We start from the raw sequence: 27,430 nt of genomic DNA, 5'->3' as shown, positions 1-27,430 counted from the left end.
ACTGAATTTTAAGTATTCACTTTTGAGGTTTGAGGTTTGGAGAAATAGTTGATATGAGCATGTGGGGACAAAATCACAAGATAGTTAAGCTCCGGGAGAACCAATAGGGAAAACCGCTATAAATGGCTTTTTCTGTTTTACAAATATTGATGTAAATTTACCCTAATTCATTCTTGCTTTAGTCAAAGTTGTGAAAATATGAAAAGGCAAAATATCTCTGTCTAGTACACCCTCTTCATACTTAATGAAGCCGGTTTGGTGTAGTGGTTAAGTGTGCGGACTCTTATCTGGGAGAACCGGGTTTGATTCCCCACTCCTCCACTTGCACCTGCTAGCATGGCCCTGGGTCAGCCATAGCTCTGGCAGAGGTTGTCCTTGAAAGGGCAGCTGCTGGGAGAGCCCTCTCCAGCCCTACCCACCTCACAGGGTGTCTGTTGTGGGGGAGGAAGGTAAAGGAGATTGTGAGCCGCTCTGAGACTCTTCAGAGTGGAGGGCGGGATATAAATCCAATATCTTCTTCTTCTTCTTCTAATCCCACCATATTATATGGCACAAGTCCAACTAAATTTTACTTTATGGGTGACATACACTTAGCTGTGGCTCTGAAAGTTACTTGCTTTTTAATGACCAGCCATTTGATTAGTATGGAATATTATATTTCTCCAGGCATCCTGAGCTGGGTTAAATAAATCACTCAACACTTGAAATATGCTTTTGAGCAGCAAAATATAAGCCCTGCCTCAAGATTATTGCCAGAGATGGCTATCCTGAGTTGACAGTGGTTAGAGTGGTTACAGAGGGCTCTGCTATAAATCTCACTGGGTGACCTTGGAGTTCATGTCTCTTACAGGGTTACTGAACAATAAAATTGGGGAATGGATAACTGTATATGTCACTTTGACCTCACTGGAGGAAGGGGATGGAAGGCAGCATGGTATGCCCTGATCTTGTCAGCTCTTGGAAGCTAAGCAGCGTCAGTACTTGGATGGAAGACCATCAAGGAAGATTTTGCAGACAAAATCAATGGCAAACCACCTTTGCTTCTCACTTGCCTTGGAGAGCCCTTTGATGGGGTAACCATAAATTGGTTGCAACTTGATGGCAAGTAGGAAGATGACTTAATAGAATATTGTTTATACAGTTGCTAATAGAACTAAAGTTGTTAGGGACCAGTTAGGGGCAAGATGTGTCATGATTCCTTGCATCCCCTTTTCATGTAAAAAGTGACACACAGGATTCTCAGATTCTAAATGAAAAATATGGCCTGCAACATAAACTATTTAAGAGGATGAAAATTAACACATTAAACTAGGCTTCAACCATTTTTATAGTCAACTAATAACAATAAAAAACCTAATTACTATCATAAAACAAACCCCATAAAAGTGCCTTCTTTTTAAGGTGAAGCAAACTTTCCATCTGAAAATGAAATAATAAAACAAGCCATCAGAATGTGCTTTTGCTTAATTTCATGTTAGGATGCGCTACAATTTAAGCAAATAAAAATCCCAAAAGGCACCTAAACTAAAAAGCGTGAAGATAACGTATTGTCCTGGCAAATGATCAAAATGCTGACAGTGACAGCTGTGATTTATTGAGGCAATTCAAATACACTTTGAAAGTATATTAGCTTTGCCTCTGCCCACAAAGGGCACATTTTAGCAGGGTAGACCACTCCAGTGATAAATTACCTACCCGAACCCAGTGAAGGCAACTGCCACATCAGATGCCCAAAGGCCCCAAATTATTGTGATAATGTGGTTTTCATGATAATGCCTCACATGTAGCGGCATCCAGAGCACACAAGGAAAAATCTCTGGTGTACTGTGAAGGCAGGAAAAGAGATAACATTATGACAGTAACTGTGTCTCTATAGTCACATTTCCACATTTACAATGGTTTACAAATGGCCTCTGGAATTAAACCTGGCCTGTAGGTCATAGCTTGGTTGTGTCTTTAAAACCAAAGAGAGAGGGAGAGGGTGGGGAAAAAAGCCATTGCTATCACTGGGCTTCATGAATATACTATTAAAAGTAGTCCTACAAGCAAGGACTATGTGCACGTGCATGTAATTATACAGACAATCTCAGACAGACTACACTAGATTTATAGCAGAATAATCAAGAACATAGTTCAGCTCCTTATCTTTAGAATTATAAATTCTTAGCCTGCAAATCTTGCCTGAAGCTGCATCCAAAGTGAGTATCACTGAAGAGGAGGGATGGGCATGGTCCAGAAAAAAAAAACATGGACTGTGGAGTTCCGAGGTCCGTACAATATATGGACCCCCAGACCATGAACCTCCATGTTTAATTAACTGGGTCATGGTCCAATTCAGTCAGTGCAAAAGCCATTTAAAATGTAAATGGCTTTTGTGCAAAGCCACATGGCACAGGCGTGAAGATGAGTGGCGACTTCACCCAATTCACTTCCATGCTGTGCAGCTTTACAAAAGCCATTTAAAATTTATATGGCCTCTTCCAGGAGGGTGAAGTCACTGCCGACCTTCATGCTTGTGCTGCATGGCTTTACAAGAGCCAATTAAAGAGAAGCCATTTTTGCAAGCCCTGCCAATGCTGACTTTACAAACCTCCTGGGAGGGTTGTGGGAGGTCCATGTCAGTGGGATGGCTCACAGACCATAAACTCGGCCCCAGCCCATGGAACAATAGGTCCATGGTCTGGTTTGTGCCCATCCCTACCAACAAGTGGAATTGTGCAACTACAGAATGTTTTGTCTATGAACTTGAAACAGTAAACTGCGACATCACCCCAGAAGTGCAAAACATTTTCTGCCAAGGTGGTCTGCTTCCCTGACTATCTGTGCTTCCTTGAGAGGTCCAGGTTCTTCAAGAATTTCCCTTCTATCAGAGGTGGTGGTGGGGGAAGAGTTATGTGAATAGGACACGTTAACCTTCTGTCTTCCTTGCCATGAGGCCAGGGCCTTTTAAGGTGCACAAATTTTCTTATCAGTGGTGTTATTGTCTAACAAGCTTATAATATTCTCAATGACCCTGTTGCTCATACTTTATTCATCTTCAAGAATAAAGAACCTCACTAGGCAAGTCTGCCTATTTTATCTGTATCATCAAGTACTCACAGAAGACAAGAGCAGGTTTATTAAGTATGAACGAAAAAATGGAACCAATTGTCATGTACCACATTTTCAACAAAAATGCATTCATTTAAGGTACTCCACTTGGACCTGATAAACTAGATTGGACAGACTCCTCAGTTAAAACATCTCTTTAAACCACCATGGACTTCAGTGGACTTCAGCAGGTGTAAATTTGTTTAAGATTGTACTAAATCAACAGGCTTAAAAAAGTGTAACCATTTAGGACTCTAATCTTAAACATGAAGTAATGCCCTCAGGGCTAATGTCCCAGTAACATGCTAAGAACTGTGGGCAGATGCATTTGATTCCAAATTCAACTTTTTGATGGTTCTGATCAATTTATTAGAATGAGAAAGCATGCTTTGCTTGTGTTAAGATCCATGTCTACAGAGGTCTTACAGCAATATATTGCTTGCTATCAAGCTGCATTTATTTAATGCTATAAAGCATCATTTAGTTTTCAGATGTGTTTTCAAGAATGTAATTGATTACATGTAAAGTGTAATTTTAATAGACTTTTTATTGCTAGCTAATGAAAACTGAATGGATACAACATTACTTTAAGCCCAATGTAGTGTAAAAATGAATTAACTTTTGCATACTGTAATTGTGATGAACATTACAACAGCTTTTCTAGAAAAAAATACAATAGAATGAATATGCAATGTCTTAATATTATGGATAATCTAACGAGCTACTTCTCATGATGATTCTTTTTGTACATAAGTACAAACGAAGACCAAAATCTAAAATATTTATGTATTGTGCCATGTATAAATGGCCCACCATTATTTCAAAGGCATATTTTTCTTTCAAGATATCCACAAGTGTGACTCCCAGGTCACTGGTTGATAATTGCAAGCATCAGAAAGGGAAAGCCAAATTTGCATGTTCCTTTCAAAACTGAGAGGACATGGGTGTAATGACTTAAAGGGTGGAATAGATCTTGGGGTCGTGGTAGGTAACCCACTGAAAATGTCAAGACAGTGTGCGATTGCAATAAAAAAGGCCAACACCATGCTGGGAATTATTAGGAAGGGAATTGAAAAAAAAATCAGCCAGTATCATAATGCCCCTGTATAAATCGATGGTGCAGCCTCATTTGGAGTACTGTGTACAATTCTGGTTACCGCACCTCAAAAAAGATATTATAGCATTGGAAAAAGTGCAAAAAAGGGCAACTAGAATGATTAAAGGGTTGGAACACTTTCCCTATGAAGAAAGGTTAAAACGCTTGGGGCTCTTCAGCTTGGAGAAACGTTGACTGCGGGGTGACATGATAGAGGTTTACAAGATTATGCATGGGATGGAGAAGGTAGAGAAAAGAAGTACTTTTCACCCTTTCTCACAATACAAGAACTCGTGGGCATTCAATGAAATTGTTGAGTAGTCGGATTAGAACGGATAAAAGGAAGTACTTCTTCCTTCCAGATTAACATGTGGAATTCACTGCCACAGGAGGTGGTGGCGACTACAAGCATAGCCAGCTTCAAGAGGGGACTGGATAAAAATATGGAGCAGAGGTCCATCAGTGACTAATAGCCACGGCTTATTGTTGGAACTCTCTGTCTGGGGCAGTGATGCTCTGTATTCTTGTGCTTGGGGGAGCACAGTGGAAGGGCTTCTAGCCCCACTGGTGGACCTCTTGATGACATTTGGTTTTTTTGGCCACTGTGTGACACAGAGTGTTGGACTGGATGGCCCATTGGCTTGATCCAACATGGCTTCTCTTATGTTCTTATATGAAAAAATGGCCTTGGAAAAAGGCCCTGCCCCCCCCCCCCCAAGAAACAGCCTGCCTGCCCAGCCAGTTCCAGTTCTTTTTAGGTTTACAAAAACACAGTATGGACATATTTCTAAGAGTTGCATCACATCAGTGCTGTTGTTTCACTGATGTCTTAAGTAAGCCCACTAGATAAACTTGAATGAAGACTAGAGAGTAACTGTCCTACAGCTTCATTACCCAATTGTCTTCTAGCATTGTGTTTTTATTTTACTATGCACATTGGTTTGCTGTTTTTTGATTTGTTCACATATTAAAATGCTTGTTATGTTTTGTGCACATAACTGAATTGATTCATTTGCATATTGCAGCATACATTGTTTCTTTTTTGGATTTTAGTTTGTTTTGGTTTACCCTTTTTTGGCTGGAAATTTTTCCCTCTTTTGAGGAATACTCAGTCTAAGCCTTCTGTGCTCAAAATCCATTTTAACACTCACATCCTGCTCTTTTGTAGATCAAAGAATCAGCCTGGCTGCAAGAGGGACCACAGGTGATAACTGCCCAGGTCATACCAGAATTTCAGAGATTCATCTAGCTTATTAATACAACACATACGATTTGCATAAAACAACAAATTCCTGCCAACAGTACCTATGCTACATCCAGAGAGATCCAGTTGGGCAGCCATGTTGGTCTAAAGCGATAGAACAAAGTTGGAGTCCAGTAGCACCTTTAAGACCAATAAAGTTTTATTCAGAATGTAAGCTTTTGTGTGCATGCATACTTCATGAGACGATGAAAGGGAGTACACAATGAGCTGCTATACAACCAGCTATATGTAGCACTGCTTATTGTACCCCATTTCATTGTCTGAAGAAGTGTGCATGAACAAGAAAGCTTACATTCTGAATAAAACTTTGTTGGTCTTAAAGGTCCTACTGAACTACAACTTTGTTCTATGCTACATTATAGTGAACAAATTCATTTCTGACTGTCTTTGTTAAATGGCTTTAATAATTTTCTCCATACATTGCATTATTCTTTTTCAATGCCCATTACAATGTAAAAGCCTGTAAGATTTAGGAGACAAAGAATCCCACCCCCTCAGGGATCGATACATTTGCACAATCAAGTTCAATTACTTCTTCTCTTTGGTATAAAGATATATTGTAAGCACACATTGATAAGATCATACAACACGCCACTACACCAATGGAAAAGCACTGTGTTTTCATGTAAACATTTCAACACCATTGTAGGGCTGTCAGAAGATTTTTCTTTTTTCAGCAGAGTCCTTCTGCAACAAACATCATGTATCTGATTCTTCACAACTACGGTAAATACAGCAGTAGTCTACCAAGTGGCAATGCAGTAGATTGTACAAATAAAATACAGTAAACTGATCATTGACATAATCTGGCAAGCGAGAAAAATTTTACCTCATATCCACATGCAATCACAAATCCAGAGAAGAATTTACCTGAGCACTGGCAAGATATTACCGATGAACATTGACCACATTTTCTCCTCACAAGACACACTCTCCTGTTCCCTCAACCAGAACTTTAAAGAACAGTGTGTTTATTTGGTGTAAGTGCTTTCAAAACACACAATATGAAGGAAAATAGTATGGTAGCATTATCCAGACATTAAAAATTTAACTAACAAAGCCCTTTATACTCAGGAACATTTACTCAGGAGTTTAAAGATGATGCCATTCACAAGAGAAATCTTCTATGGGAGATACTCATGTTCCCTTTGTTCCCTTTGAAGTTTTGACTTATGCACAAAACTCAATGAAAGGAACACAGATGATAAGTTTAAAAATGCAATGTTAAAATGAACTAGCTAAACTAGCATTTTTGTAATATGTTTGCTTTTTTGTTTCTGTGGGCCTTCAAAATCAAACAAACAAAACCCCCTATGGGTCCACAAATGTAGTTGCCAGGTGGCCCAGCTGTGACCATACATCTCTATTTCTGTACTGCCTACCCAGCACAAAATGAGAGACCACCTCTCCCAAGTTCTCTGTACATTACAAAACTTGGACAGGGAATGGTCTCTAACTTCATGCTGCATGGCAGAGACAGAATCTACTCCTCTCTGGAGATCTGTGACACATGCCCTCCCTGGTAAAAAATTATAGACTACTCTTCCATCTTTCTTAATCTCAGCACAAAGTGAAAGATGGACTCCCCACAATTGCTTGCATATATTTTCTGACAACAGCAGGTTGTCAGAAAACATCAAAGATGGCCAAAGCTTCTGCTGTCCCCAGGCTTTTTTCCTGGGAAAAGAGGTGCCAGAATGCTCAAGAGAGGGAAATGAAGGAGAAATACATGGGTGCCCCTCATGAACTTTTAAACATTTTTTGAGAATTTTGTTTCTATGAAGAGGTTCTGGAACTCTGTTCTGGGGGAACCCAGAAAAAAAAGCCATGCCTGAAGATATCTTTGTCAGTCAGTAGATACTACCACATTATCAACACATGAAAAAAGACACCAACTTGACACAGTCACAGCAGTCCTGCTATTTGCTGGAATAAATCCAGGATGCTGATCTGCTGTAATGGGGATAGGGTAGGCCACTGCATGAAAGGGGAAAGGGAAAGGATAAAATGGGTAGATCCTCAACCATTACTCCTTTGCCTTTGCCTGGGTACCATGCATGCTACAGTCAGCATGAATTTCCTACTTGTGCTCACAGTTCCCTATATTAAGGTGAATGAATAGTTGCACTTAAATTCACTGTCACAAAATTACAGTAACTGAATCCGTTGGGAACAACATTGTCCCCTACAGACTTGATGCTTTTTTATTCCCATATTTATTCAAGCCCCATCAGCTGGATGCTGAGTCTGTTCCTTGCTTTCTCTCTGAAAATGAAGCAAATACTGCTTGATGAATTGCAACCTGCCTGGAAACAGCAACATATGCCATTTCGCTAGTCAATTACAAGCAGCTCTCTGAGGCAAGCCATTCTTTTAACATGCTCACACCTGTTTCCTCAATAAATCATACCAGCCTATATTTACCCAGTGGGCCATATTATGGAACAAATGAGTAGCTTGATGTATTTCCAACTCCACAGTACCTTGCATTACATAAGAATCAAGAATAAACAGCAGGAATGAATATGCGAGCAAGTTCTTTGCATTTTTTCTCCAGAGTTTGAAATGGCTGTACAGAGAAAGAAGAAGCCATGGGCCACAAAACTTAAATGAACAAAGAAAGCTATGGCCCCTACAAACTCTAATTCATTATCAAGCTTATTGGGATAATTGAACAAAAACCAGGAGTTCCCAACTGAACTTCCTCTTCTGAGAGGAAAAAGAGGGCATTTGCTTTATCTTCTAAATGTTTTGGTCTCTACTGTACCTTTTGTAAAGGATAACATGTACCTTAAAATACCTAAGTGCTGGTACACTGCTGAACAAATGGTAACATCTATTATTCCCTATTATTAAAACAGGGCAGTTTTGCCATTATGATTTAAGAGTCATCAAAAATGCATTTTCATAAATGACACTAATCTGAGTACTTTTTGGCTTATGAATATCAATGCAGGATAAAAATGATCAAATGAGTACCTTGACTAATAGAGATTTATGATGACCTAAAGGAAATTCCATCACAAGAAGCCTAACAGGAAAAAAATTACAATGCAGAAACAAAATGTATTGCAGACTTGTGGAATTCAGTCTGAAATCAAGGACCCACCCATTCGTGGTAGATTGTGACCTGGCAGTAGCATGGGAGAGAACCTCTCCAGGCCATTTTTGGCTTCACTGTGCATTGCTAGAGCTATTACAGACTCCTCATCTCACTTGAAGTTTGTTGGACCACCATGGACTAATTATGGAATTCACCAAAGTTTTACAGAATTAAATTCAGTAGTTCCTTTTATCCATATTTTAAATTCACTCTGTCTGCTTTCAGCAGGTTGTAAACCAGCAACTGACAGACAACTATCATCTGTAGGACTATCACAAGTAAACGTTTAGTGTATCATAATCTGTATACTAATTCATATTTTGGAAATATACTTACCAATGCCTACCCTTCTCCATTTAACACCATGGAAACAGAAACCCCCTCCCCGGTACTTTACATGGAGGGGGGGGGAAATCATTTGTTTGAACACATGTTTCATTTGTGCCATGATAACTACAATGCAGATCACAAATCTGTTTTTTGGCAAAGTAAGCAAAATTTGTATAGCTTTTTATAGTTTATTAGCTTCAAGAAAGCCACCGCTTTATTTATTAATATTCTTGAGAAAATGAAATAACATAATTCAAACAAGATGGTTGCACAGATACCATCATACCATGCTAAAAAACAAGGAAAGTTATCATTTTTTCCATACTGAAACTGAGCCAAGGCTCATTGCTGTTGCGCCTGTCATGGCTCAGTCTTGGGAGCTCTAAAGAGGAGAATGCTTGCGGTACAGGCATATAGTTCTTCGCCACTGAGTAACCATACACCACTGAATAACCAGAGCGCGTCTGCTACACAGGAGATTAAACAGGAGGAAAGCAGACAGTTCGACAGCAAAAAAGAAAAAAAGGGGGAGGGGCTTGTCTTTTGCAACACTTCTCACATTTAAAATTAAGCACTGATGACCATAAACACATAAACAGCAGAAACAACTAAAGATTATTTTTAAAGCCCAGCCCAATTGCAATGTAAACACTTTAGTTACAGAGACATAAAAATGCTTAAGGTAAAGATTTTGTGGTTAGCTTGTTTCTATCATTCTACTTAAGGTCATTTATAGACTTTATTAAGGTACCTTTTGCCTTTTTGAAAGCTTGTTTCCAAGCAACAGTATTGAAGGAATAACCTTTTTTTTTCCTGAATAGTGGCTATAAAACACTAATAGTACAATATTACACCAGATATATTGCCCTCCATTTGAGACAAATGTTTGGTGTTTGTAGAATACCCACAAATGCTTATAATGAAAGGAACTATATGCATTTTAAATATGTATCTGCCTTGGGTAATTGCAGCCTATTGACAGAGGTGCTATTGTATGCAGTCAATTGTTCTTTCCTCTCAGAAGGGAAAAAAGGCAGAGATTATTTAAAAAGAGAGCAAGAGCAAGAGAGATAATGTGTTTGAGTAACACAGACATGTTTGAATAAGAATAACCTATTTTAGGTCTTAGGAACACTGAAATGAATTATAATGCCAACATTTTATGCTTGTGAATGTGTAAGAAATCCAAGGGCTGTCCCATTAAGGAAGAAATCTTGAACAGAAAACCAAAGGCACCAAATCCTGTATATAATTTCTGAACACCTTAGCTCTTGTAAGAGGTTGGAACATCAAGGCAGTTCAAACTACTCAGTATAGGATGGTTAAGGCTTTGTTCAATGATTGTTTTCTAAATCAGTTTCTGCAGCATTTTATTGCTTTGGAATTGGATACAATCCAGTCTTCATATGCAGGGGCTAGGAAGTGCAGTTGAGCATCAGCATACAGATGTGAAGGCCTAGAAAAAAAAGTACTCCCCCTGTTTACTCTCTAAGGACTCCCCCTCAGTTTTTCCAACAGGAAGTTTTTAGGGAGCACTGGAGGTGGAGGAACAACCTCTGATGAAATATTTTCTTTTTTGGAATAATTAATGTTTTTAAAAATGCTTTGAACTCACTTAAAATCTGTAGGATGAAGATTTTTAATGTAATCATTAGAGAATGATAATCCCAGCGTTAATGATAGTCATACACAAAGTATTTTCAAGAATATGTTCAAAATGTGACTTATTTTGACCACAAAGAATATGCTAAGGCATATGATGAAATACAGTACTGAATTCACTGTTCTCAATGTTATAATATTTACCAATATCTAAATATGATGCCAGTTCTGTTGAAATAACATGATGATTTCTGTCTAAATTACACATTTTCTTTTGTTTATTACAAAATATTACATGTGGAGAGAATGTGGAAAGGCCGCTGTATTCACCTTTTCATAAACACAAAAACCAATGCTGTGTAGTGGTCAGAATGTCTGACTAGTGTATCGGAGACCCAAGTGACAATCCCTAATCTGTCAGGGAAGCTTGCTGGGTGATCTTGGCCCAGTCAAATACTGTCAGCCTAACCTACCCTACAGGTTAGTTGAGAGGATAAAATGGAGTTCTTTATTGGGGAGAAAAGTGGGATATAAATAATGGAAATAAAAAAGGATTATCACCCAAGATTGCATTTCAAATGGCACAATAAACCCAGATTGTTGCCCAAATTAGAATCACATACACACGCAACACTTATCCACCAGTCCACTTCATCTCCATTCCAAGATAACTTCATCTAGGCTAACAAGCCCCATCTTCTCTTTAAGCAGTCTCAATAGGGCCATGACCAATATTGGTGGAACTCTAAGTGGAACTCAAATCAGGCACATCATACACTGGTATCTCATGCTTCCTAACAAAAATGAAATTGTAATCCAAAAAGCGTATGTATATAAATTTCTATCATGCAATAGAAATGTTTGTACCAGAGATGTTAAATGACTTATCCATTTCCAGGCTGTTGTTGTTGGGTTTTTTTTACCATTTGGGAATGAACACAATAATACTTACCTAATACAAATGGGTTTTGAGAGGCTCCAACAGTAGTAAACATTCAGAAGATACAATCTTTTATAAATTACAAGTACTATTATATCAGGGCTGATTTCATCTATGGTGAGGTTTTAATTTTTTTTTTTAATTTTGGCTGGGGAAAAACAATCACCACCACAATCAGATCTTAATTTCCTCAAGCAGATAGAAGTGCCAGATTCTTATAGTTTCAAACTACTCAAAAAGAAAAGTCAAAGTTCAAAAATAAAATACTGGGTAGTGGCAGAAATGTAATTTGTACAATGCAGCTTGACAAGAATATAGAAATATTGTTTTTATCTCTCCTCTTCAAGAAACCTGGCATTGCCTGAGAGATTTATTTGCTTAAGTGGAAGGCATTCTTTATACTGGAATGCTGGAGAAATCAAATCAAATCATCAACAAGCAGGGAACTGAGATGAATGCCACAGTTCAAGGGATTATTTGTAAATATTACAGAAAGTCAATACCACATGTAATCATCAAAATAAATGGAGCAATATAATTGTAGTTATCTGAGACTCCTGATTATTCATTTATCTTCCATTGCAGCCTTATGCTAATGTAAAATTATGTAAAGTGCATTCTCAATTATCAGATTTTTATTTCCAAAAAACATATGAAATATTCTTGCATGCTGTTTTTAAATTTACATATGAATGTATGAATCACCTTTCTAAACGAATATTCAAGGCAACAGATTGGGGGAGACAGATTTAAAACACCCACATACAAAATAAAAACTGGTGAATATTCTGAATGATCTTACACAATGAACAAGAAACAGGAGCAGAGACAACCGAAAAGCACAATTAAACAATGAGACACACAAGGGTATATCTGCAGACTGTGAGGTACCAGGAGGTTTACATTTTTTTGTTCTCAGTTTTGAAAGAGATATATGTTTGGGGGAAATGAATGCTTTAATTCTGCCAACAATTATAAATAAATGTATTTAACTAAACATCTCAACTAGTAACCATGGCAGGTAGGTTTTAACTTTATCTTTAAATCCCATTGATTTTGAGAGCTTCCACTGAAATATGATTTAAAAAGTGGGTATTATTTGACTGGATCTTGCCCACAATTTACTCTGCAAGCATTATGTATTTTAGAAATAACCTGATGCCCTAGCTACCATATAGTCAACAGGAACTGGATGTGATTTTGGTGGAAGCAATTATGTTGGTGCAGCACACTCTGGAACTCTATTTCCTGTAGTTTTTCCTGAAGGCCCATGCCTGAATATGAAAACATGACCAACCACACTGCCTATTACCTGTATGCTAGATGACATTCCTGCTAATCAAAAGGTAACTGGAAAAGAAAATCCTCAAAGGATCTGAATTATGCAGATTACACAGTGGGCAAGAAAACGTTTGGTCCAATATTGTTGCAATCAATTATTTCAAGGGCTAAAACATTAAATTATGTTGTAACATATATGGTCTTTTCCTGGATTAGCCAATTTAAATGGGGAGACGTCCTAGGTGAATCTTTTGTGAAGCAAGGATCTTGTGGGAAATCTCTTTATAAAGAGCTATACTCTTTATAAGCACACACACACACCAGTTCTCATCTCTCTTGCAAAATGATTTATTGCTGTCAGATAGTAATCTAATTTGAGGTGAGCTCATCTTTTCTCTCTGCCCTGGAGCCATTTTAGCTTCATATTGCTCTTGTTCCACAGCTATGAGAAAATACATACTCCCTCAGCCATTAACGATACTACACTGACATTTTGCTTCAGCCAATTGCTGTAGAACACATCAATATTGCTCCACTCATAGCCAGACCTTTTTTGAAAACACAAACAAATTGCTGGTATCAGAGCTTGCCTTGACCTCTATATTCTACAGTGGAAAACTATGCACACTCACAAGCTTGCCGAGGAGATGAAAGCTTTCAAGACCCCATTGGGCAGGGAAAGCTTCTTTTTATAACACAGCCTGTAAGTTCTTAAGGCTCAGAACTTTCATTGCATTTACTATTCTGCTGGTAGGCACTGCTTCCATTCCCCTGGGCTTTGCCATACTGCTTCAGTGTTCTCATAGATTCCCACTTTCCGTCAGCAAAAGGGAAAGTGGTGCTATGTCTTCAGGGAAGCTGCTTCAGGACCTGTCATGACATCTACCTAGCTCTGCAATCATCTCTTCTTACCCAGCATGCTTCTCACTATCTAGCATGCATCTCATATGTATTATTTAAGTCTTTGCTCACATGCTTCACTTTGTCTTTGAGATGACCTTCAAACAATTGTCACTTTTGTTGATTTGTAATCTACCCCGAGAACTGAAGATATCTCTCCTTCTCTCTCTCACACACACACCCAAGCTGAAGCCTCATTCAAATCCTTATACTGAGAAAACTTCCAGTTCCCCCCATTGAATGTATAGCTTTTATCAGTATTTTACCATGGCTGTATAGGCTGTTCCTCATTTAACATAACTTCTTTCTGAATGCACAAGAGCAACTCTATAGCTCTTTTTGTTTTTAAGGTGAATGTTCTGGGCCCTGAGCATATGGATTCCGGCACTTACATGTCCCTTACACACTACATGCCTTAGTACTATGAAAGACATTTCTTCCTCTTACTACCCTCTTAAAAGATACAGATTCACTATACAGAAGCTCCTATGAAGCAATTCATCTGGAAATCAGGAACAGGCAATTAAATATGGAAAAAATACTAAAATGTACCCACAGATCATGTATACACAGTCAAACAGCAACAGAGAAGCCAACAAGCACAGCATGGTACACAAAATTCTTCAACATTTGACTTTCTGAGGGCTCACATTTGTAAAGAGTCCTAGAAACACAAAAGGACACTGGAAGTCTCTCAACCTCATAAATAATCGTTACAGCTCATATTCTAATTAAAACTTCCCTGAACTCTACAGTAGAGAGGTGGGGAAAAATGTGACAAATACATTGTATTAGGTAAATGAGGAATGAGAAAGGTTTATCATAAAATACTTCTTAAAATGCAGCTGATATAGTTCAGAGAATACCATATATGATTTCTTTAATGTAATTTCCATATTACTAATGCACAATTTAACTGATAGGTTAAGTAAGGATTCAGAAGCACAGAGCAGAAGAAGGTAATTTCATACAATATATTTTGCATTTAAAATGAAAGACTTAATGTAAATCAGTAATAAATATGGAATGGCATTGTTAAGACAGGTGAAGCAAAATGAACCACTGTTTTTGAGTGTACGAACTCCTTTGTCTTGCTCGCTCTGTCCTTTTGAAACATTTGATAAAAGATATGAAATGAGGAAAAGGTGCTATTAATACTAATTAGTTATTCCTATCTAAACCAAATACACCAGAGCACTGGAGTTATTAAAAAATGAAAAGACTGGGAAAACACTCTTGAAGATCATGATTAAAAAACAATTATCACTATAAGTTGGGCTGGTTTAATGTGATTTTTTTTGTGATGAAAGACCAACATTTCCAATCACATGTGTGTGCAGTTCTTTTCCATCTCTGAACATTTTACAGGTTGTGTGTATTAAAACTTCTTTTTCAATAATGGAGAGAAAAACTTCATATCCAAGAATCCACATAATGAAAACCATTCCACAATAGCCTGATAGACATCATGTATTGTTATTCTTTCCACTGAGACAGCAACTTGCTTGAATCATGGAACAGGACAGCTTTATACTGGGGCACTGGAAAAACAGTGATTCTTCTTTCTCTCAGTAGCAACTCAACGAACCACACACCTAGTGCAAACAAGCTAACATTCATCTGCAGCTTTTTGTCTTAACAGCATTTATTAGGAGCAACAAGACACAGTAGAAAAAGAGACCGGTTCACTGTGAGACCTGCTACTCACTCTCTTACAGTGTAACGGCCCCCCTTCCAGCTGCACAGTGTAACAGCCCCCCTTCCAGCTCCTTTTATGAAGGAGAGAAATAATATGGACTTAGAAGACTATCCAAGAGCATCAAAAATAAGAAACAGATAAAAAGTTCCATGTAAGACAAGGAACATACTGTTTTGCACCCCCAATCAAGGTAGGGCAGAGAATATACCTTCCATCACTACAAACCTCTGATTTTGCACCTTCTCTCCCCCTATCTCGCCATGTAAACCTAAGCACATTTCAGTTGGTCAGCTCAGAAGATTTTGTGAACATGGCTTAGACTGAAAACAGAAGGGTTTCTCAGAATCAGAATTTTGTTTTTAGGAATAAGATGGTTTTTAGCTTTGGATGAGTAAAAGTAGAGCAATGACACTTTGGGAGCCACAAACATTTTCTCTCATTTACACATAGATTGGACTGCTGTGCCTATGAGTTCATCCAGAAAGAGAACTTTGAAGGATATAGCTGAAGAATAAAGTAACAGGAACAAATACCTGCTTGCTGAGCAGTCTGTGGTATTTGGGAACTCCGCTGCGCATTGTATTGAACTGAGGCCATGGGCCTGTACTGCTGAGTTGCTGAGGTAGGGTATTGACCAGATGGGTAGTAATACACAGGCATCTGTGGAAAGTAAGAAAGCAAAAGAATGTATTGTAAAACTTCTAAAGCTGTATACACACACACAAATCAATCCACAGTACCTCAAAAAAGTTCAAACTGTTTATGAAATGTAAGTTGTTTGAGTAGGCTTGCCAATTCCCAGATCCCAGTGGGGGATCCCCCAGTTTTGCAGACTCCTTCCCACCCCCAGACAGCTGTCCAGTGTGTGTGTGTGGGGGGGAACAGCCACCATTTGCCTTTCCACTCCAGAAGGCTAGCTAGAACAAGCCCAGAAACTGCTTGCTTTTTGGAAGGTGTGAATTTTCAGGAGCCAGGCTGAATGGGGGTGGGGCGAGCTGGCAGAACAATAGTGACTGCACCCAGTGTGCTGAGAAGCTGTGAATAAGAAAGGGAAAATAGCCCAGTCCCTCAGTTTGTTTTATATTTCTTTCAGAAGTCATTTGCACAGTAAAAGAAAGTAAATAGTATACTAGAACCTTTGGTTTCCCTGTGTTAGTCTGAAGAACTTGGTTGAATATACAGCAGATAGTTACATTCAACAGCTCAGTGAGTAAATTGCCCTAGTAAGATCATAAAAGTGTGTGCTTGCAAACTTTTGGCTGCTTTGTGTGTGTGTGAAGGAGGGGGGGGAGGTGGAGAAGACATGCAACTGCTGGGGGATGAGGAAATGAAGACTGTTTTCAGGGGAACTGCACTGCTATATATTTATTTATTTATTTTAGAAAATGTGAAAGTCTCCTGGCTCCACCCCCAAAGTCCCCAGATATTTTCTGAGTTAGACTTGGCAACTTTATGTTTGAGTATGGCTGCTTAAACAACCTTTTGAAAATGTAGCAGCATAAAAACTGAATTTCCCCTTTTTAGCTTAAAATGTGGAATCTTATACAATGAAAATTTATTTATTTATATATTAGGCCTCTAGACAGCACTCCCCTGTAAAATTCCAGAGAACCTCCCCCTCACCCCCGTAACTAAGAAATCTCTCTGCAAGGCATTATTAGAAACACACAATTTTCTGTTCTCTAAAAGTATGCTATGACTTCAGAATGCCATTCCTCTGGTACTGTAAATCACCAAAATGAACAGATGAAAATGGTACAGAAAAGGACAGAACGTCATAGATAAAACTGCAAGATGGAAACTGCATCATGAAATAGGGATGATTACAAAGAAAAAGGCAACAGGAGAACCCTGATGAGGAGATGGAGTGCAGCCCCTCAAATAACTCATGCCAGAAGTGAGGGAAGGGACTGAAAAGACTCCTTAGAAAGATGTGTCCCCAGGTCCAGGAAAATTACCACAAAACAGGTGACTGATAAAAGGAAAGATCTCATCAGATAGACAGGCCTTCTGACCATTTGTGATGATTTCTTTCCCCCACTTTCTTTTTCAAAGCCTTTCATGCTCTTTTCTTAAACTGTGTGGAAGCATGGATTATTAGAGTTTATGTCACAGGCTACTGTTTGGTGTGGTGCTAAAGGCACATTAAGAAAGGCACAGGGGAGTGCATGGGACCCATTATGTACTCAGCATACAGCTTTTGGCAAGGGTGAAATTACATTCAATGTCTAAGGAAAGGACTTTTTTCTTAGCAATATGCACTACTTCATTATCTCTGGTTTCATGTCTGGAATTGGCCCTAGCCTTGAGGGGAGAAACACGACACTTAGTTCCAAGGATTGAGATTTAGCTTAATTTAAATCCTCTTTAAGAACACAAGTATCGCTTTTATCTTATCAGATATCACATCAATCCATCATTAATGCCTACAGTAACAACAGTAAAGAATAACAGCACCCAGCCTCATGAATTCTCAAAATGGGCTCCTAAGATTTAAGTAGATACAGTGAATTCAGAGATCAGGGGGAGACCTTAACAATGGGAGACAGGAACCAATCCTAGATTAAAAGCAATCCAAGTGCATTCAATGGTTGCAGTATTTCATTTATAGACTAGAAGGGTACATGTGTATCTACGAGAATCATCTTGGGCAAAAGAAAATTTGCAGTCTTTAAATTATCAAACATTTACCCTGGATCACTGCTTAGTGCTATAGCACCTAGCTGAGAAATATAGTCATTTAGGCAGCTATCTTTTTGTTGGGCTTATGGATCTTAATGAGATTTGTGATCTGTAGAGCTAGACTAATGGCTAAATTAGCAAATACAGATTATTTCTGTGCCTAATTCAGAAATTTCACATTGGCCTCATTGCTCAGGTTCACTGTGGCTTCAATTATCTGCATTATTTAAACTGGACAAAGGGGTGAGGCAAAGATGCCTCTTGCCCCCATCTTGTTTATGTATAAATGGTCTGTCCACAAGATTTTTTGAAGCTTATTCATCTGTTTAAACTGGCCAAGTTTAGCAGTCCTGTTCTCCTTTATGCTTATGATGCTTTCCATCTTTCCCATACTCCAAAGATCACAAAGGATTTTCTCACAGTACTGCTCTAAGGATGGATTACAAATTAATCATAAAGAAGTCAAAGGGAATAGTTTATTTGGCTCTCTGATTGTATTACACTTGACCAAGTTAAAAAATTCAGATATCCAGGCATTTTGGTTGCATCAAATTTGTCTAGGAGAATTCACCATAATTTGACACTTAATAAAGCCAAACTGTGCACAGGAGCAATTCTAAATTTCTTCCATTCTCTAAGATATATACTCAGTGCCACTCTGGTCTTTAATTTAAAAGTTATTCCTCTTTCAAGTAACCAAGCCTGAGCTTCTTTGAGCCACTACCCCTTAGGCAAGAAGTTTCACTCAGACCTGTGAGTCCTCCAGATTATCTGCTCACAAGAAACCAGACCTTGGAAAAACATATGAAGACTTATTAAATACTTTAAGAAATAAAATGTCAAGGAACACAGTCTCTACAGACCTGAAGCAAAAAGAGAAAGAAAGAAAGAAAGAAAGAAAGAAAGAAAGAAAGAAAGAAAGAAAGAAAGAAAGAAAGAAAGAAAGAAAGAAAGAAAGAAAGAAAGAAAGAAAGAAAGAAAGACAGACTTCTCTGATATATTTATACCTGGTATTAGAATATCAGAGTCCAAGTTAGAGACTTAAGTGTCGTCTGTGTAGCAGTTCATTGCAATGGGGCTTGGCATAGTCAGAGCCACTGCCCAGTCGAATTATGAAGTTAGCATGCCTTCCCTCTTGTCTATGGCTTAATTATTGTCTTTTGCCTTCCGGCACCAGGTGGTCTCCCCAATCAGGGAGCTCACCTGTTGGAACCTTCCAGAAGATTGCAACACCCCATCCTGCTTCCCCCCTTCCATCTAGTTACAGAATTGAACATAGGCTTTCATGATAACAAATTACCACATTCTTTAATTCAGCCTTGAAGGTTGGTGTAGGTAGGGAAGCCCAATTACAGAAACCTGTAAGCCAGTGCGTGCCTGCGAATATTCATGTTAACCCTTGTGTGTGTGTGTGTGGGGGATATTTTCTTTGCCTTACTTCCTCTCTTTGTGATTTGCCTCACATCCTCTTTTTTTAATTTGGTGCCTCTTCTTCAATTTCTTCAGACACTTGTAAATGCCCTCATTGGGAATCACTCTTTGCATGGAATTTGACCAAAAACAATTGGAAGCCTGGGCTAGGCTTTGTGTACTTAATGTAATACTTAAGCTGATCTTTAATGAGGAGTGTCTGCATGTGCTGGGATTGGATTTTTGTAGACCTTCTTGGATGACACTCGCTGATGGCCCTTGCTATAACATCAGATTTGATGAAAAGTCATGGGGAACAAGGAATTTATGCTCTGGTTAAGAAACATATTATGAACCTTGACCATCAAAGGACCAAATTCAGAGCATGTTGCATTTGCTCCTCTCAGTATTTTGGTATTTCTTCCCAAAAAAATCTTCCATCATATGCATGTTACTTGACTATTCCTTGATATACAAAGGCCTTCTATTTGACTAGGTTAAATGCTAATCATTCTCAGATTTCCCAGGGTAGATTTATGAATATTCCATATTCTGAACGACTCTGTCCATGCCCTTCAGGTAAGACTGATATTCTTTTCATATCCTTCTCAAATGTCCACTTTATGAGGATCTCAGAGCTCTTTTAATTATCCCCTTTTAGCTTGTCACTTTGAATTTTCAGTCATCAGGTGCTTCAGTTTTTTTACTTTTGAGAAAACCCCTGAAACAAGTCAATCCCCTCCCCCCCATATTTTCATCCTTTATGTTATAACTATTTCCACAGTTCAAGAGCATTGTACCACAGAGCTTTGAAGGGAGAAAGGAATGAATCAGCAAACACAACCAACTGCCATTCAATAAGGATGAACACTTGCCAGATCCTGCAGTATATTTGAGCTGTGAAACGGCAAGCACCTGAGTACAAATCACAACATAAGGACAAACAATTGGGACTGAAACTTGAACCTAGATCTAGGGCTGTTGTTTGTCCTGAGTTTTAGATATGGTAGCCATAGTAGTATACACATGACATAGACTTGTTCATGTCTATCATTATTAGTTACAATAATTACAGAAATTGGGTATTTTATAATAATCATAATTCATAAAAACAAATTACCAATCTAAACATGATTTTCTTTTATTTTGCTCTGTTTCTTTCATTAGTCTCTGACTCTCTGCCGATTCTGTTCATTTCAGCTGTGCAAGCCGTAATTTTTTAATAAACACATAATAAGCTGTGTTCCTTGTGACGGAGAGGCCCTAGGTTTCCTTGACTGACTGCAAACTGTTGCAATTAGCATTAGACACATATGTGAGGTATTCTAATCCTGAAAAATTTGGGCTAAGACACTGAATCAAACTAATCTGATGTGCGAGAAGATGGGTAGTTAGCTGTGGCAGTCTCTCAGCTTTTAAAAAAGCTGATCCTAGTTTAGACATGCCATGGTGATCAGATTAAGTCTGCCCAGCTGGTGGCTGACCCATGGGGTCACACACACACAGGGTGGGGCAATCACACCACTCCTGCACATGCATGGCACACAGGCTGATCAGACAGTTAGGAATGCTCCATGGAAGCACCAGAAGGGCATTGCCACTGAGAAGTTCCTGGTGGCTATTTACTTCATCCCAGGCCATCCTATGAGAGTAAAGATGAGCAGGCTGCAGGGAACAGATGTGCTAATGTGATCACACACATTAAATCTGGGTGTGGCTATGGTAGGCCAAAATGCCCATTTGATCACACCCATACTGGAGCTCATCTATTGCCTAGGGATCTAGGAGCCAGAGTGGAAGAGAAAGAACATTTGCAATTTCTTGTGTCAATCAGAGCATCCTCTATAGCTATCTATTATTTCTTAAATATTATTCCTTAAATTCCTTTGCTCTTGAATATACTTTATATTCTCTCTGTGTTCGAAACTCTGAATCTTTCTGAAACATCTTATTGTCTTTATTTTGGGCTTGCTTCCTTCCCCAACCCCTAATTCTCCAGTGCTTTAAATATTATTTGTTTGTAGCTTTCTTTCTTTTTCTTGCATCCTCTCAACATTTTGGTATTCCCCTCAAAAAATCTTCCATCAAATGAATATTACTTGACTATCCCTCAATTACTGGACTATCTCTTTGGAGCCCAGTTTTTAATTGAAGAAGAAGAAGATGATGATATTGGATTTATACACCACCCTTCACTCTGAATCTCCCTCCCCCCAGCCTTATTTACTATATTAGTCAATCTTCTTTACTATTTCAGTGTTGGACTCATTATGATTATGTGTTTCCTCAGTGTGCCCTTGTTGTTTATTTACACTAAACCTTTTTAATTTTAAATTACTCCTCTCCCCAGATGTTGTTGGAAGTCACTTGAATACGTAGCAGTTTGTGTTATATGTTTGAGTGAAGTGTAACCCAAGCAAAACAAACAAACAAACAAACAAACATATAAAATGAACATGTGCTTTTTAAATTGCCTCAAGAAAGGCAATTCTATGTGCTTATTCTATATGCTTGAAATCTGACCCTGTGGGAGTAATATAATCTCCCTGATGTTTGTCCAGTTTGGATGGAAAGCCATGAAGGTACAAACCAAGAAGGGGTGGGAGTCTTCCAAGCAGAAGCAGCAATGAAATAGAATTATGAAAATGAAATAATTATAATGAAAGAAACAAAACCATACAAAACAGCCCAATTATGAAACAGTCCCTTTGGGAATTATTGTCAAAAATGAAAGACCTAGAACAAATTCCCATACATACGTCTAATATAGAGTCTGTTCTATAACATAACAGAGAATGGTTTCAAAATAATCATGTCAGGATCGAACCAGCCATGAGACATTTTTTCATATATCATCATAAATGAACAGCTCACATATAGTAATTTGTATTTACGAACTACTATACAAATGTAAATCAATTTATCTCTGTAGAATTTAGATACTCTTATTCAGAGTTAACCACAGGGAAATTATTTTTAAATTGACTGGAAGAGAATACATTTTTTATATACTTCATTTAGTAGCTTATCAGAGCATCCATTGATCATTGTGAAAACTGCTGTTTGCTGGATGGAATACTAGGTGGAAAAAATATAATTCAGGGTGATTAATATATAGCTTTGACAGTAACAAAGCATTCATGTCTTCCCCAAGAACACACATCTTTATCTAAATAAGAAAAACTCAAACTGCAACCTAAAGACCCCCATCTTGATTAAAAATTGTGCACAGTCCCAAGCCCTATCATCCTCCCTTGCACTTATATACACGACAGCCATTTTTAAAGTGCCTGTGAGAAGCCAGATCTGATTCATCTTCCTTAAACCAATACAGTGACCCATACTTTACAACCAAATTTAAGAAAAATGTTATTAAATGCCAGGGCTCAAAGAGCAGTCGATTCTACAGGGCCATAACCAAAGAGAGCCTGACACAAGTTCCAATCAATCTCAACCCTTGGGTGGAAGGGACTTTGCACAAGAGGTAGTTACTAATTTCTAAGTAGAAGGCAGCTGGACAGAGATGTGAAGGGGTCTGCAAAAACTTTTACAGTTTTACAGAAATAGAAAAAGACAAAACATCAAGCATACCTGAACTTTTGATATCCAAGCAAAAATTACCACTGGCTATTATAGGAGAGCCCTGTGGTGCAGAATGGTAAAGCTGCAGTACTGCAGTCAAACTCTTTACTCATGACCCGAGTTTGATCCCAGCGGAAGATGGGTTCAGGTAGCCGGCTCCAGGTTGACTCAGCCTTCCATCCTCCCAGATTGCTGGGAGGAAAGTGTAGATGACTGGGGAAGGCAGTGGCAAACCACCCCATAAAAAGTCTGCCGTGAAAACATCATGATGCGACATCACCCCAGAGTTGGAAATGACTGGTGTTTGCACAGGGGACTACCTTTACCTTTTTATTATAGATTACGGATGAGGAGTGGCATGTATGGATGTCTCTGCTGCAACCCTTTTTCAGTATACAGCAGAGCATATATTGGCAGCAACTATGTTGACTTAATTAGCACTGTTTGTCCTTGGGGCCACTTAACCAATGAGTTAGGACTGAGTTATTGGTTCGCAGCAACTAATCAGCTTGTTTTTTGGACTGAACTTTGAGGTATCTTTAGCTGGGCAGATCATGGTTGACAGCAGCGCTATGAGCTCCCACCGTTCATAAGGGGTATCCTCTTCCCTTGAAATGGAGAGTCCTCTTTACCCCTATTCCTTCATTTCAGCATCTTCTGTTTTTATAAAAGACTGTGAACACATTAAGGGTATCTTTCTGGACCCTTATGGGTCCCTGAATCCCAGAATGAAATACTGTTTTGAATAATAAAATTCCATTAATCCCTCTGATCCAGACCCCAGTCATGAACTTTTAATGAGGGCTTGCAGAAACTCTTTTGTGAAACTCCAGTGTAACCAGCTATTGGAATCTCTGGCTAGATTCACACTGGCAGCTTGCAGCAGCAGCCTCCTGGCTCAGGAAAAAGCTAGAATAGTTTGAGGTGACCTGGGGCACTCAGGCAGTGCACGCCTGGCTGCTGGAAGAGGGACAGGCTGCATGCTCCCCGGAGGAGTGGTCACAACACTTGTGTGCTTGGGAGGCACTTCCCTGGTGAGTCTCTGCTGTTCAGACAGCTGGGGAAAGTGACAGGGAAGCACTTCAGAAATTTGCCACCAGTTAGTACCCGGTGGTTTTTTGAAGTGGCAGTGAACAATGAGGGGCATGAGTGTGTCTGAATCTGCCATTTTGATCCATATGTGGGGGGTGCCTGTGTTGGCCCAAATTGACTGTCTGTATCCAGCCTCTGTGTTTTCATACTGTGAGTTGGTGAGCTAACAACAGCTACTACATGAAAAACGTTGTATGGAGAACGGTGAACATTTTCTGGTTTACTGGTGAGCTGCTGCAAAGGAATAGTTTACTGTATGGGCAGGATCTGTTAAGACCCATGTTTTGTATGCCATCACCCAGGCTTAAAATATACTAGTACTAGAGCCAAGTGATGGCTACATATTCTTGTCCCACCAAAAAAGTACACTCTCCATGCTCTGATATCTAATAATTTCACTGGGCTTACTTTGGGAGCTCTGCAAAGCTGATGTCTTTTATCTGTCTCTTCATTCAAGAACCTCCCACTCAGAGGCATTATTAAAGCTTTCTGCAAGAAGCCACTGGAGCTCAAGTTGACACATAAAACCATTAGTATCTGATGTATTGCAAAGAAGATGTGTGGCATTGCTGCTTGCAAAACCTAATGCCTCCCCCTCCAACAGAAAGAGTCTACGGAAAAATGTGGAACAACTTTTTCAGAGGAGGTTTAACTCTCTCCCTTAACTGTTTGTTTACTGATGGTAATTTTCATCCTCTAATGTAAATAAGACACTACGGTTATGGGTCATATACTTCAAATATCCAGACTGGTTATTTATGATCACTAAAACACATGAGAGAAGAGAAGGACAAGATAAGAATGTATACAGTACACGTTTCTGCAAGGGAGGCAGAGGGAATTTGCTCCTGGAGGAGAGAAAATAAGACTAGACTGCTCTAGGCATTTTCTCTGTGGCTTGCCACTGTCACAAAACAATCAGATAAGAGTCTGGACAGCAGAGGGGAAAAATCCTGTTAAGCTTCTAAAAGACTATCTGAGTCAGAACAAGACAATGGAGGGCAGACGGAAACAGCAAGCGAAGAACAAATGCATTCCACCTCTCTTAGATGTTGGAACTTTAAAAATCTATCTGCTTCGCCTTTGATGCAAAATAGGAAACTGGGCTTTAGAAAGCAGCCTTATAGGGAACTTTAATTAAACTTCAATATATTAATGCAAGATATCTTTAGACATCCAGGCTCAGCCAACTTCCATCCTTTTCCTTCAAAGATAATCCCACACTGACTGGACATGCTCAGAAAATTGCCTATTGTTGCCTTCCTTCCATGACACTGGATCTGGCAGAAGAAAGACTTCTGCAATTAAAGAAACTAATTAATAGACATTAACCCACAAATGTCTCCACTAGCCCAAATCTAATAGCCAGGTCCCATGAAATGAAAAAAAAAAGAGAGAGTGAGAACAGTTTCATTATGCAGATGACTGTATTCACAGTATTTTGGAAGACAAAGTACTGTAAGTCCATTGAAGTCACCCTGTCTGTCTGATTGCCTACTCTCTCTCTGTCTGTCTACTTTGATGACAATCAACTCGATGATCCCTGGATTATTATTAAGGTCAACTTTTTAAAAATGTCCAAGATCATTTAAAACAGTTACATATTATTCCACCGGTCAAATAAAACACTGAAGACATAATGGCATTGGTTCATCCATTATAAACTTCTCCTTTTCTCTAGTTTTGCATCACAGTAGCAATCTTTGGTGCTGTAGTAGCAATTTCTGGTACTGTAGTTGCCAAAATCCCACTTTGTTCCAGAAGCAGCTGCTGCAATAATGTACGAAGCCTGAAATTATGAATATTATATCTTTCCATGATTGCTAGGAGAATCAGTACTTCCTTCTAGCAAGTCCTTACTTTGAAAAACAGGTATTCCAAATAGTGTGCCTGCAATTTTTTTTTTTAAAAGCTAATTAGCAACCCCATATAGGGGCTTTGAAGATCATGGGGAAGGGGTTGTTTAATCCTTTTCTTCTGTGTCTCTGTAATGATTTAAATTGCCCCTCCCACACTGTAGTTCTCTCTGAGATGCTGTACCTGTCTTCTCTGCAGGTGGGAGGGGGTTCACTTCAAATCATGGAAGAGGCACTAAGGTCCTAGATACTATATCACCAGAAACCATTCCCCAGTCTTTGAAAGCAGCAAAGTGAAATTGCTTATTAGCTTTACAATTTGTTTAATCCTAATTATGGATAAAATGCAGAAGAGGAGAGCAATGTAAGCCACTTTGGGTCTCCACTGGGGACTGTGGAAGAAAGGCGGAGTACAAATCATGCAAATAAATAAACATCTCATTTCATGTCTAGTTTAGTCATAACTATGAGATCCAACAAAGGCATCTGTCTTCCATATACAGGCAAAAATATATGTAATCACAAAGAACCAATTGATCAGGCCTGGGAATCTCTACTTTGTGTGGAAAGTGAACTGTAACATTTCTTGAAAACTCAGGAAAACCACTGAAATGTTTTCCAAAAGGGTAGAAGTTGAGTTGACCTTATTGCAAGGCCAAAGGTTACACTTTTGTTCATATTATAAATGTACCAATGACTAAAGGGGAAGTAAATATTTTTTTAAAAAATACTTCCAAAAAATCAACTACTTTTGCTCCAGTCTTCAAAAATCTACTGTAAATTTTGCTGCTCTGTATGTGACCTATTTCTCTTGAGTGGATAACAGACAAACAGCTTTGGTCAAATCATCTGCCACCAACAATTTCTCTTTACATTTCTTTCTAGATCCATTATATAGGCCACAATGAAGCACATGGCAAACATTTTCAATTGACAGGGCATTATAAACACTTAAGCATTATTATCTTGGATTTTCAAATAATGCCTTTCAAGATATGACATAGGTTAGCCTGGAATGTTAATGAAAAAAGGCCTTGTGCAAGTCGTAGTATATCTAGTCATGAAAATAACTCTTGAGAGCACAATTTGATTTAAATAAATAGAAATATGGTAGGAATGAGAAACTCCAAACTGAGTTTAAATCCTTCAGTCCAAAAGAAGTCGTTGAGCTTGTTTTTATTAGCTTTTCTTTTTCACTTGGAAAAAGATGTCGTTTCTTAAATTTTCTGTTTATTTTATTGCATGAGCAAATTGATCTAAGAGACATTTTCTTGGCAATGTTTTATTTACTGCAGAAAGATGACAATAATGTTAAAACAATTAAGAAAAAGAAGTTGATAAACATAAATCCTACCACCACATTGCTAATTGCTACAAAATTACTGGGCACAGTAACAATAATTGACATTTTCAATGCTCTTGGAAATTGTTTCTCGATATTACCAGATGTTCTATCCATCCCCCAAGTCCCCCCATAACACAGCTGAGAAAGACTCGGCTGCA

General features: G+C 38.6%; 1 protein-coding gene across 5 annotated transcripts in view; it reads right to left on the bottom strand.

Moving 5' to 3' along the window:
* ARPP21 (cAMP regulated phosphoprotein 21) overlaps window positions 1-27,430 on the bottom strand; it is a 153,258-nt gene that overhangs the window by 29,247 nt on the left and 96,581 nt on the right. For 4 of the 5 annotated variants that reach the window (XM_060247596.1, XM_060247598.1, XM_060247600.1 and 1 more), the window contains one exon: window positions 15,839-15,965. In XM_060247596.1, coding sequence (XP_060103579.1) covers window positions 15,839-15,965 — 127 coding nt within the window. Of the gene's footprint in view, window positions 1-15,838; window positions 15,968-27,430 lie in introns of all 5 variants that reach the window. The other variant, XM_060247599.1, reaches the window with a different exon arrangement.

The sequence above is a fragment of the Heteronotia binoei genome, chromosome 10 (genome assembly GCF_032191835.1).
Source record: "Heteronotia binoei isolate CCM8104 ecotype False Entrance Well chromosome 10, APGP_CSIRO_Hbin_v1, whole genome shotgun sequence".
NCBI classification, from domain to species: domain Eukaryota; kingdom Metazoa; phylum Chordata; class Lepidosauria; order Squamata; family Gekkonidae; genus Heteronotia; species Heteronotia binoei.
Note: the sequence above shows the minus strand (reverse complement) of the source record. Positions and strands in the feature narration are given on the sequence as shown.